Genomic DNA, 12845 nt, shown 5'->3' with positions numbered 1-12845 from the left:
GATACAAACCCCTGGCCTCGAGAAGCTGCCATCATTCTTTACTCCAATGTTATCCTCTTGTCAATGAGTCTCTGACCGAAGACCAAACTTGAACCTTCCCATGCACAGATTCCTCATGCTCTGTCGGCTTCCTTCTTCTCCTTAGCACTCGGCCTTGCTTAGCAGTACTTCTTCATCCTGTCTCTCTCTTCCCCATGCCGCCCCACTCCCAATGTTGGCTGGTCAATGAAAGAATAAGAAATGAAATTCCAGTTGCTGCTGTCTTTGAAAGACTTGGTATAGTATAGGATTTGGCACAATAAAGTCACAAATATATTAACAGCTTTGTGGCTAAGCTCAAAGGGCTCTTACCCAGCTTGAAATTTCTTGTTTGTTGCTTACTTGGGTGATCCTGGGCAAGTTATATAACTTCTGCCTGCCTCGCCTTCCTCATCTACAAAATGAGGCAGTGGTAGGATTGTGAGTATCAAGTAAGGAAAAACAACAGGTAAAGCATTTAGCACTGTAACTAGCATATAGTTTATTGTAAATTTTTATTGTGGCTGATTGTGTTTTTGTTACAACTACTCACTCCCTTCCCCATGAGAGGATCCACTCCCAGGCACGTGACTGGCAGCACCTCCCTATACTTCCCTCAACAATTGCCAGGTTTGGCCATGTGTCTTGCATCAGCCAATGGAACGTGAGCAGACCTGACACAGGTGACAGTGGAGCAGAAGCTGTAAGAGAGATTACAGGTTGGGCCCAGCCCTGAGAGGGTCATGCTCGGGGTTGCCCTAGCAGCCTGGACGCTACGCAGAGAATCCACAGCCAATGTCAGCCTTGTGTAATGAGCTACGCTTTGCTGTTGTTGTAAGCCATGGGGCCTTTGGTGCTGTTTTGCACATCCCAAACCTCCTCAGCCCCTGGGAAATTAAACTAATTGCTTTATTATAAATAAAAAAGGATGTTGTATGAGGGTCAGATGGGTATATGTGCAGGACGTGGAAGAAGGCTCTGCATTTGCCTTTGAGGAGCTCACAGGGTTTGGAAGAGAGAGGGTGTGACAAAATGACTGCATATAAGACAGCTATCATTGCCAGCGAGTGTGAAATCAGAGTTAGGAATACAGAAGCAAAAACTGGAGGATCAGAGGTTACTGGTGGCGGGCGATAGCATTTAAACCAGGCCTCGGGGGCTGGGGTTGCAGCACAATGACTTAAGCCTGCACCAGTGATGCCAGCATCCCATATGGGACTGCCAGTTACAGTCTGGCTGCTCTACTTCCTATCCAGCTTCCTGCTAACTCACCTGGAAAGCAGCAAAAGATGGCCCAAATATTTGAGCCCCTGTCACCCACGTGGGAGACCAGGATGGAGTTTCTGGCTCCTGGCTTCAGTCTGGCCCAGACTCGGCCATTATAGCCTTTTGGGGAGCGAACCAGCAGACAAAAGAAGTCTTCCCTTCCCTCCCTCCCTCCCTCTCTCTCTCTCTCTCTCTAATAAGTGAAATAGATCTTAAAAACAAAAACAAAAAACCCTAGCCCCTTGAAGCAAGACTGACTGTGACATTTGTGGAACTCAGGACAAAGGTACAAATGGAGACTCCTGGCCCATCCCCTTCCCCATTATTTCTCTATCCCTTAGTTCTGTTCTGTTCTGTGATGGGTCTTAGGTATATGGTGTGGACTCCCATACAGACCTAAGGAAGAGTCCTATGCAGGCCCTGAAAATGGGCTCAGGTCCATCTGAACAGAAATTCAGGGTCTGGGATACCCGGAGGGTAGCTTAGAAGGTGGAACATTGAGCACTGAGTGGACACTGCAGGAGGCCCTGAGTGCCTGGGTGGAAGGGTGGTAGTGAAAGCCAGTACAGTACAGTAAAAGCCAGGGGGGTGGGAGAGGGGGCAGACTAGGTGAAGGCAACTGTCTATAAGCATGGAAGAATCTGTTTAGTCATTGCTTACAAGCTTGTTCTGCTAACAGCACAAGAGGATTGACTGCAGAGAAATAATTGTTCAATTTGTGCACAAGTACAAAAGGTATCTTTAAAAATGTAAACTACTATTTGCAGTGCCTTTCCCTGACTTGCTCCCCTTTCAGCCCCTCTCTTGTCTCTGTGAGCTTGGAAGGAGAATTTCTGTTTCACAGTGCCCGTGCTCTTGCCCATCCACCTGATTATATCACAGTTCTGATAGGGCCCTTGCTAGATTTTAAATCAAGAATCCATAGCACCCTTCATTTCAGCCAAGAAATCTGAGCAGATATATTTTCCCAATGGCTTATTTTACAGTTATGAAAAGGAACTGTGTGAGTGGGCTGCAAGATTGGAAATGTGTAATGTGAAATGAAGCGCCAATCAACTGTAAAACTGGATCCGTGCGCAAGGGGACAAGGACGGACAGAAAGGACACGGAGGACGAAGAAAGGAGCACAATTGTGTTGATACACGGGAACCAGGATTGAGCTCATTTTTGGATTCACTTTTAGAAACAGGGAAAGCATTTTAGGGTACCATTCCACCAGCTATGATCATTCAGAGTGACAAGCCTCTCCCACACCAGGCCCCCAGTGTACATTTAGGGGCTGGGTCCTGCAGGGGAAGGGGTTGGAGTAGGAATTTACATAATCCGATTATTGGAGGATTAGGTTTGGGCAGCTAAATGTCTCTGTGTGCTTGAGCTAAAACCCTTACTATTCATGGCTCTCACCGCCCCCTGGAGAGACTGCACCTGCGAGCTCCTAGCAAGGGAAGAGGAGGCTGGGGAGGGACGGGCAGGTCACTGGAAGAGTCTGGGTACTGTCAGGCTCTCTGGTTCTTCTGGTTTAATTGATCTGTCTGGATCAGCCTATGAATACTGGCCCTCTCATCCTAATGCAGGGGTTGTCAGCTTCAGGAAAGACCAAACCTGGGGTTTCTCAGAAGGGATTTCTGCCAGGCTAGGGAAGTGTAGGCCCAAGGTTATCTTGGGTAGAAGTCAAGCAGCAGTCTTACCTAGTCTTGAAATGCCCTTCCTCCCCTCTTGATTCCCAAACCCCCAGTCCTGTGTATTGAGGCCCTAATGCATGCATCCATCCGGCTCTCCATTTATCCAGTCCTCTAGTCACCTCTTCTTTCATCCACCTATTGTACATGCATCTATCAGTTTATTCAGCATCTGAATTCACCGGGTCTTGAAATTTAATCTAATTGACTAGCAAATCCTTCTAGGTAGGTTTTGTTTCTTCATGTGTTCTATTTCTTCTTAAATCAATTTTGGTACTTTTTACCATGTGAGTTTTTTTTAAAGATTTATTTTATTTATTTGAAAAAGAGCATTACACAGAGAGAGAGGTCTTCCGTCCACTGGTTCACTCCCCAATTGGCCTCAATGGCCAGAGCTGCACTGATCCGAAGCCAGGAGCCAGGAGCTTTTTCCAGAGAGCTGGATCAGAATTGGAACAGCCGGGACTTGAACTGCAGAATGGGGCCCTGACATGTGTTTTGACATTTTCAGAATCATTAGCAGAGTGTGATAAGCAGTTATTCAATTTAAAAAAAAAAATTTGTTATCTCTCTCATGCCTCATACTATGTATTTATGACTTCTCTGTCTCATCTTCAAGTTTGTCCATTTTATTTCTCTTTTAAAAATTTTATTTATTGGGGCCGGTGCTATGGCACAGCGGGTTAAAGCCCTGGCCTGAAGCGCTGGCATCCCATGTGGGCGCCAGTTTTAGTCCCGGCTGCTCCTCTTCCAATCCAGCTCTCTGCTATGGCCTGGGAAAGCAGCAGAAGATGGCCCAAGTCCTTAGGCCCCTGCACCTGCGTGGGAGACACAGAAGAAGCTCCTTGCTCCTGGCTTTGGATCGGTGCAGCTCCAGGTGTTGCAACCATCTGGGGAGTGAACCAGCGAATGGAAGACCTCCCTCTCTGTCTCTACTTCTCTCTGTAACTCTGTCTTTCAAAATAAATAAAATAAATCTTTTAAAAAATTTATTTATTTTCATCTTATTTGGAAAGAAGGGAAGGGAGGGAGAGAAGGAGAGAGGCAGACAGACAGACAAAGAGACAGAGAGAGATCTTCCATCTGCTGGTTCATTCCCCAAATGCCTTCATCGGTCGGGGCTGGGCCAGGCTGAAGCCAGGAACCCGGCACTCAATCTGGGTCTGCCTCGTGGGCAGCAGGGACCCAGTACTTGAGCACTATCTGCTGCCTGCCAGGGTCTGTATTAATAGGAAGGTGGAATCAGAAGCAGTCAGTACTCAAACTCAGGAACTCTGATACAGGATGCAGGCATCCCAAGTGGTATCTTTTTTTGAAGGTTTATGTATTTATTTATTTTACAAAACATTGTATGTCTGTCAGTACCACTGTTACTTCTTTTGTTTTTAAGTAGCATCAGATTCCACAAGGAAGAGAAGACAACTGGCAACATACACACCTCCAGCATAGACAGCAATCCAAGTAGTGAGAGAGGAGGTCGTCAGTCGATGGTGCCAAGAACATAAGAGAGAATGAATGACAAACACCATTAACTTGTAGATGATGAAAATTCTGATTTAAAAATCCAAAATTTAGCAACTGCAGAGGTGAGGATTTTTTATAATGTTAATTACCTTTTTTTAAAAGATTTATTTATTTATTTGAAAGGTAGATTACAGAAAGGCAGAGGCAGAGGCAGAGAGAGGTCTTTCATCCACTGGTTCACTCTCCAAATGGCTGCAACGGCTGGAGCTGCGCCGATCCGAAGCCAGGAGCCAAGAGTTTCCTCCAAGTCTCCGACGCAGGTACAGGGGTCCAAGCCCTTGGGCTATCTTCTGCTGCTTTCCCAGGCCATAGCAGAGAGCTGGATCAGAAGTGGAGCAGCTCAGTCTTGAATTGGTGCCCATATGGGATGCCAACACTGCAGGTGGCGGCTTTACCTGCTATGCCCTAGTGCCTGCCCCGAGGTGAGGTTTTAATACTCATGTTAGTCATACTGGACAGCCTTAGAACAAGTAAGTATCACTTTGAATAATGCAGTGGTACAAAAATAACATGGTGTCCAAAGGAGATTGCCTAGCATACACAGGGGCTTCAAGACAGTGCTGGGAAAATGAAATTAAGATATGTTTATCTTAGTGCAAAAATTTTCAACCCATCCATAGTTTTTTATGATATATACTTTCCATGAATTTTTTGAAGACTCATTATGTCATCCCAGACAGCAGCAAGTGGTGTCTTAACTTCTGTGCACAACACCTGCCCCAACTCTACTGTTCTTTTTTAAGGTGAAAAAACCCCTATCTTTGGGATTCATTTTTATGATTTCCATTACATAACATCTACTATATCTTTATTAAATCTGCTCTTTCTATCTATGTTTCTTTTATTCCCTTCCCATCACTACCATCACCCCCTTCTAGGATTGAATGCTTATTTATTTTTCTTTCTTGTTTAGGAAGAAAAATATTCCAAGCAATGAACTTTTTTTTATCATAGATCTTTGGTGATATCCAGTGTTCCTGTTGTGGTATCACTGTCCATAGTTTCTAAAGTCTGTTATTTACTTTTTTTAGAAAGTATTTTATAGTTATTTTTTTTGGTAACCATGCAATAAATTTCTAGCTTTACTGCAGTATAGTCAAAGATGTGCCCTGTATGCTTTTGGCTTTGCATTTGAGATTTTCTCTTTTATATAACTTTATCAATGTTTCATAGGTACTGGAAAAGCAGGTATACTTGGTTTTAGAGGCAAAATGTTTTTATACATATCCATTAATTCAATCCTTCAACCCTCTATATTCTTGAAAGTTTGAGTCTATTTCATCTATTAAAGAGAGAGCTGTGTGAAAATCTCCTTGTTCCTTCCTTTTTCTGTTTTGAGGCATGTTTGCTTAAGATATGATATCTTTTGAGGCATTGCTTTTGAAGCATACTCAGGGAAGTTTTATTGATTTAGGTAACTGTATCCCTTATCATAATAAAATCATCCTCTTTGTCTTGCTTCTTGTAATGAATTCATCTTGTTTTATATTAGTGTTACAGCACCTGTTTTTAAATTTGCATTGTCCAAATTATACAGTGCCCATTCTTCTGTGGTTACTTTGTGGGCATGTGTGTGTGACATTGGGAACTCTCTACTCTTTTTTAATGGAGTCCCCATCTCCATGTTGAATTTTTTCAGAACGGATCTCATTCTACCTTACTGACTACGTTTTAAACTTCTTGAGGGCAAGAACTTAGTTTTGTTCATCACCAGAGCTCAGGAACTGTGCCACCATACACAAAAGCTACTTTTGATAAGACATTCATTGAATGAGTTCAAGAAAGTTCTGGCTTGTTTCCCTAGACAGCTGCCTCCAGTGTGCCGTGCTTCTGCCAGCAGACACATAGCTTGTGGCTTCGAGGTCAGGGTTTTCAAGGCCATGAGAGGGGATTTTTGGTGATTAGTTGTTTTTTAAGGGAAAAAGAACATTCTGGCTACTAAATGGAAGTGGCAAGAAAGGCCATGGGGGGACCAGTTAGGAGGACATGACAGGAAAGCAGGGAAAGGGATGATAATTTGACATTGATGGGGTGTCACTGAGCATCAACTCTGGTCCTGACTCTGAATTCTCTACTCACATTATTTAAACCTAAGTGCTGGGTATCTTGTAGACATTTCACTCATGTTTTCTCATTTAATATGAGAAAGTACATATATATTAATTATAAAGTTATATAACAAGTTATCCTAGACAAAACAAAATATTAACAACATACAAAGTTAAAATTCTAGGATGCATAGTCAAAGAAAACAAGCCTGCAGCATAGAGCTGACTGTTTCATTAGTGGTTCTCAGACATCTTTCCAGAGCCAGCACTGGCTGCAAATTCTCATGAAGTCAAAGCTGCTCCACGCACAGGACCCACGGGGCAGTTTAGGGATGCTTAGCTCACATCCTGCGAGGGTCTTCTTGCCTCCCCCAACCCATCCTCCTCAAATCAGAACATTATCCAGCAAGCAGCTGCAGATGAAAGCAAGTGGCCCAGGAAACCAGGTGTGTAGAAGGGAGAAATGCACCGACGTGGCCCACATTTCTGCTCGAGTGGTGGGAAAGGTGCTAGAGAGGTGAGCACTTTGGTCTTCCCTCACAAGGAAATGAAAACTTGGTTGTTCTTCCATCATTTTTGGATTTCCCTGAAATCATCCCCCAGCCACGACAGAGAAGAGATGCTAGAATCTGTAGTGTAGAGTATCTTACATAAACTATAATTTTCTGACCCTGGAAAGCAAACAGTACATTTCTGTTTCCTATAAATGGGAATAATAAATACTCACTGATTTGCTGTGGACTGAGATAAGTTACTGAGCAATGCCAAATGGGAGGCAGTCTAGTCAGACAGGTGAGAGATCTCTGACTTGGCTTTGGGGACAGACTGACCTGCTCTGATACCAGCTGTCATCCTGGATAAGTTACTTAACTTCTAGCAGCCTCAGTGTTCTGATCTGTAAATTGGAAATAATATCAACTCATGAATTAATGTGAAGATTCAATGAGCTAATGTATGTTAAAGTTAATGCTTTGGAGAGAATACGAAAACCTGGCAGTGATAAGCATCTGATGAAATCATACTTACTTAACATTTATTGTCCTTTTGTTTTATTTTTATTACCAGAAAAACTATCCCAAAAGCTAGATATGGGACCTAAATTTATGCCTCTTCCCCCAAAGGTCACTTTCAGTTGTTTTCTTTCATCTGCCCAATCCAATATATTCTGGCTCTACCTTGCCTCTGAGTTGCATTCGTCCTGTGCTGCTTAGACACATTCATTTCATTGTACTATTTGGAGCAAAAAAATTTTCTCTTGAACATCAGGACCTCTTTTTAAAATTCTGACCCTCTGGCAACTCACATCCAGGATTCTATGGCTATACACCACTCTCCCCCCTCCCCTCACCCCTGACCACACACACTCTTCTAAAAGACACCTGGTGTTGAGGTCAGGCAGGTGTTTCTGTCCAGAGCAAATGTTGACCACTGAAGCATAAAACAGGGCACATCACTGTTTCAAGTGGGTGGGCATTTCTTCCCATAGTTACCAACTAGAGGGACTCACAGCCGTGGGTGTGCCCAGCTGCTGACAAGGCCATAGGGCTGTGAGTGCTTCAGCCAATAAACCCAAGGACAGCAGGGAAAACAAGGTGGTGGCAGTGTGTGGAGATGAACTGGGCAGGACTAGGTCCTGGAGAAAAGAAAGGAGTGGGTGGGACTCCCTCTCCCCTCTTTATTCTCTGGTCTTTGTAGAAGGGACAACTCATCAGCAGTCCCCTAGATGAGGATTTAGATGCTCTGTAGGCAGCAGATAAGACCGCAGCCTCCTTGCAGAGGTAAATTCATTGAATACTGCCCCATAAAGTCAATACAGTCAGGCTTATCAGCTGTCCTCATTCTTCATTCAGCCCCCTGGGGACCAGACTTGAAATAAAGGCCACAGTTCCAAGGGCTGAGAGGGAAGGTGCAGGAATGGGCTGGGGAGGGGCCTCTGCGCCCTTGGGCTGCATTTCAGGCAGGTGGGGGAAATCTGCCTGGCTAAAGCTGCCCAGGGCCCTCAGCTCTCCAGACTGACAAATCCTAAACCAAACACATACACACCAGTGGGTGAAGGAGGTACCCCTTATCCCTCAAATCCAGCAGATGTTTCCAGGAAGCCCCACTGGGGCATCTTATGAAAATTAGAGAATAATTGTTCTCACCATTGCTTTTCATAACACAGTTCTGCACTACCCCAAAACATATCTATTTTTTTTTTTTAGCTGATGGGATTTGCTTTCTTTGCAAATTGTTTGAAATACACAGGCTATGAGGTGGGGTTTCAGCCTCATTTCTGAGACTCATGCTGTAGCCTCGGCAGACAGACTGCTTGAACAAGCTACAACCTCAGAGCAACTCCTTTTTACCCTTTGGAGCCCATATTCTGCAGAGGTGAACAGACAACTGGGAAATGAGCACTAAGTAAAAATTCATAATTTAAAATCTCTACTGGGCCTATCTCCTTTCCTTGGTTCTGCTCTCCCCAGCTCGCACAGTTAAGCCCTGTGGCGTCCCCCGGTGAAAAGTCCATCTTGTCCTGGTTTCTAATTGAAGCAGCAGGTTTAGAATGACCTCTTCCCTGTATCTCTCTTGCATTACCTAAAGTGTGGTACCCAAGCACAGCACTGACCATTTGGCTTCCTTGTGTCTCTACTTGTCTGCCACATTCCAAAAACTGCCTTCTTATCTTGCCCACGCATTCTCATTCTAGCCCTGTCCTGAACCTCACTACTGGCTCTCCTGCCCTGATTCATCCCTCTGGGCTTTTGCCTTGGCTTTCAGAGGCCTGGTTTAATTCTCTAAAACCCTCTGTACAAGAGCCCACCTTGTCTCATCACATTTTCCCGCTCACCTACAGCACGGCCTCGAGCTCCATTTCTCAGACCACCACCCAGTGTCCCCTTCTCACTTGGCCTAAAGCCCTTCTTGCCTCTGGACTCCGTGTCTGCACCGGGCTGGGAATTCCTATGAGTGCTCTTACCTGAGCTGCTTAGGGTTTTACACCTGCCTGGCTAGCTTCTGTCCCCAGCCCCTACAACTGCTGGCATTCCAGGGTCTTTAGGATCAGTCTGAGCCTGACACCCATATCCCTGCTCTGGCCTTGAAACATTCACAGGTATGTGTTGAACCTCAGCCTCTAGTGCAGTTGTAGCTTGTTCAAGCAGTCTGTTCCTGCTCTTTTTTCTTTTTAGAACTTTGTCTAGCCTTGGTACTGTCTGTCATCTACAAAGTCTGGGACTGTTGGTACCCCCGCCTCAGCCTGGTCTTTGAGACTCAATTCTGTTAAGTGCTGTGTTTTAACTCCATTCTCCTCTCTTTCCAAAGGACAAGCCCTGAACCTGTGCCCTTGAGGCCAGGGTCACTTCACATCACCATTCCTCAGGACAGGACCCTCTCCTCAGGAGGGCTCCGTTCCTGCTAATCCCACGTAACAACTTCTCTGTAAGATTTCCATTTCAGAGCCCTACTAGCTACATAATGTTATTTAGGTCTCAATTAATTAAACATTTATTCAGTTACACTTTACAGATTTTTTATTTGACAGGTAGAGTTAGTGAGGGAGAGAGTCACAGAGAAAGGTCTTCCTTCCGTTGGTTCACCCCCCAAATGGCCGCCAAGGCCAGCACGCTGTGCCGATCCGAAGCCAGGAGCCACGTGCTTCCTCCTGGTCTCCCATGCAGGTGCAGGGCCCAAGCACTTGGGCCATCCTCCACTGCCTTCCCGGGCCACAGCAGAGAGCTGGACCAGAAGAGGAGCAACCAGGACTAGAACTCGGCACCACAGGCGGAGAATTAACCAAGTGAGCCACGGTGCCAGCCCTACACTTAACAGATTTCAAATACTCAACAGTCACTTGTGGCTACTGACTATAGATAGAAATCATTTCCAGTATCACAGAATGCTCTAGATATCCTTTGGTCTCCCACTAGGATGGGGGAAAGATGGTTCCAAGCAAATTACAACTGGAATGATATGACAAGATACCCTGCTAAAAGGAAAGTTTTTTATTTTGTTTATAAGATTGTCAGTTTATTTTTTTTCCTGCCAAACAGGAGGATATGGCTGAATCAGGTTACCCATTTTAGGCTCAAAACCAAACTTACACACTTGCAAAACTGATTTTTCTAATTGTACTTGAAAGAGAGGGGCTGGTGCCGTGATGTCATGGGTAAAGCAGCTGCCTGCCATGCCAGAATCCCATATGGGCACCGGTTCGAGTCCTGGCTGCTCCACTTCTTATCCAGCTCTCTGCTATGGCCTGGGAAAGCAGTAGAAGATGGCCCAAGTCCTTGGACCCGTGCACCCACGTGGGAGCCATGAGGAAGTTCCTGGCTCCTGGCTTTGGATTGGCACAGCTCTGGCCATTGCGGCCATCTAGGGAGTGAAGCAGCGGATGGAAGACCTCTCTCTCTCTCTCTCTGCTTCTGCCTCTCTCTAACTGCCTTTCAAATAAAAAATAATCTTAAATAAAAAGAGATTGAGTGGTACGAACCTTTCAGAAAATTAGTCACCCTATTATCTTTCCTGTAAATTTAACTAGAAAATATTCTCCAAATTGTTGATACTAGAGAATAAATTTTGAAGTGAAACATATTAAGTAAAATTATAAAGAATTAAGCATGACACCAGCTGCTAAAGGCTTTTTGCAGATAAATCTACTTGGGGAAAGGTCAACTACGAAAACCATAAATGAATAAAAAAGAAAACTTTTTTGTGGAGGGTATGGATATTTGACTTCTAACACTAAAGTTGAGTTCTTTTTTACAAATGTTTTTCCTTTATAAAAATGTTTATTTTCAGGGCCAGTGCTGTGGCACAGTAGGTTAAAGTCCCAGCCTGCAGCGCTGGCAGCCCATGTGGACACTTGTTCAAGAACCGGCTGCTCCACTTCCGATCCAGCTCTCTGCTATGACCTGGGAAAGCAGTATAAGATGGCCCAAGTCCTTTGGCCCCGGCACCCCCGTGGGAGACCCGGAAGAAGCTCCTGTCTCCTGGCTTCAGATCAGCTTAGCTCTGGCCATGTGGTAGGTCATCTGGGGAGTGAACCAGCGGATGGAAGATCTCTCTCGCTCTCTGGCTCTACCTCTGTAACTCTTTCAAATAAATAAAATAAATCTTTTAAAAAATGTTTATTTTCATTTACTTGGAAGGTAGAACCAGAACAATAAATGGAGAGAGATCTTCCACCTGTGGCTTTCTCTCCCTAATGCCACAATACAATTTGGGTTAGTTAGGCCAGGTGAAGCCAGGAGCTGGGAATCCCATCTGGATCTCTCACATGAGTGGCAAGGGCTCAAGCACTTGGGTCATCACTGCTGCCTTGCAGGATCCATTAGTAGGAAGCTGGATCAGAAAGAGTAGCTGGGACTCGAACTGGCACTTGGATGTGGGGTGTGGGCTTAACCCACTGCACTCCCAAAAACTTAAAAGTTATTAAATTTACACAGTACATAAATGAAGAATTAGAGGATAGAAAAGTGAAAACAAAAACTGAAAACCTATTTTAAAAAAAGATTGTTCCTTTCACTTTTATTATGAAGTGTTAGCTATTATGAATATATGTAAAGTATTTAAGGATACTCTTTAGTAAAATCATAATGAAATGAATAGCACATAGTACAACGTTCACAAAGAAAGGATCAGCAGGAGTTGACGATATCATTATTTTAGATTGTAGTTATCCTAACAGGAGTCTAATATCTCATTGTGGCTGTAATTTATACTTCCTTCATTAGTGACGTTGAGCATTTTTTCATCTGTATATCCTCTTCAGCAAAATGCCTGCTCATGCCTTCTGCTCATTTTGTAACTGGATCTCTTAAAAAAAAAAAAAAAAAAAAAAAAAAAAAAAAAAAACCTGTCATACAGTTTATATATTCTAGATTCCAGTTCTTTGTCAGGTAGCTTGCAAATGTTTTCTCCTAGTCTGTAGCTTGATGTTCTATTCTCTTCATGTGAGCTTTTGCACAGCAGCTTTTTTTTTTTTTTTAAGATTTATTTATTTTTTATTTGAAAGGCAGAGTTACAGAGAGGCAGAAGCAGAGAGAGAGAGGGAGAATCTGCTGGTTCACTCCCCAGATGGTTGCAACAACTAGAGCTGAGCTGATCCAAAGCCAGGAGCCAGGAGCTTCCTTTCAGTCTCCCACATGGGTGCAGGGGCACAAAGACCTGGGCCATCTTCCACTGCTTTCCCAGGCCACAGCAGAGAGCTGGATGGGAAGTGGAACAGCTGGGACTCGAACTGGTGCCTATATGGGATGCCGGCAATGCAGGTAGTGGCTTTACCCGCTGTGCCACAGTGCAGGCCCTTTTTTTTTTTTTTTTTAAT

At 44.3% G+C, this 12845-nt stretch overlaps 1 protein-coding gene across 14 annotated transcripts in view; it reads right to left on the bottom strand.

The window, feature by feature from the left end:
- Positions 1-12845, bottom strand: part of FKTN (fukutin) — a 108553-nt gene that overhangs the window by 8246 nt on the left and 87462 nt on the right. For 7 of the 14 annotated variants that reach the window (XM_070055153.1, XM_070055145.1, XM_070055167.1 and 4 more), the window contains one exon: positions 4578-4806. The exons of 2 other annotated variants lie outside the window; for them this stretch is intronic. In XM_070055153.1, coding sequence (XP_069911254.1) covers positions 4616-4806 — 191 coding nt within the window. In that variant the 3' untranslated portion in view covers positions 4578-4615. Of the gene's footprint in view, positions 1-4577; positions 4900-5322; positions 7431-12018; positions 12335-12845 lie in introns of those variants that run through there. 5 more of the 14 variants (XM_070055189.1, XM_070055187.1, XM_070055199.1 and 2 more) reach the window with 4 other exon arrangements.

The sequence above is a fragment of the Oryctolagus cuniculus genome, chromosome 1, assembly GCF_964237555.1.
Source record: "Oryctolagus cuniculus chromosome 1, mOryCun1.1, whole genome shotgun sequence".
NCBI lineage: Eukaryota > Metazoa > Chordata > Mammalia > Lagomorpha > Leporidae > Oryctolagus > Oryctolagus cuniculus.
The sequence above is the reverse complement of the archived record's forward strand: the minus strand, read 5'-3'. Positions and strand labels throughout refer to the sequence as shown.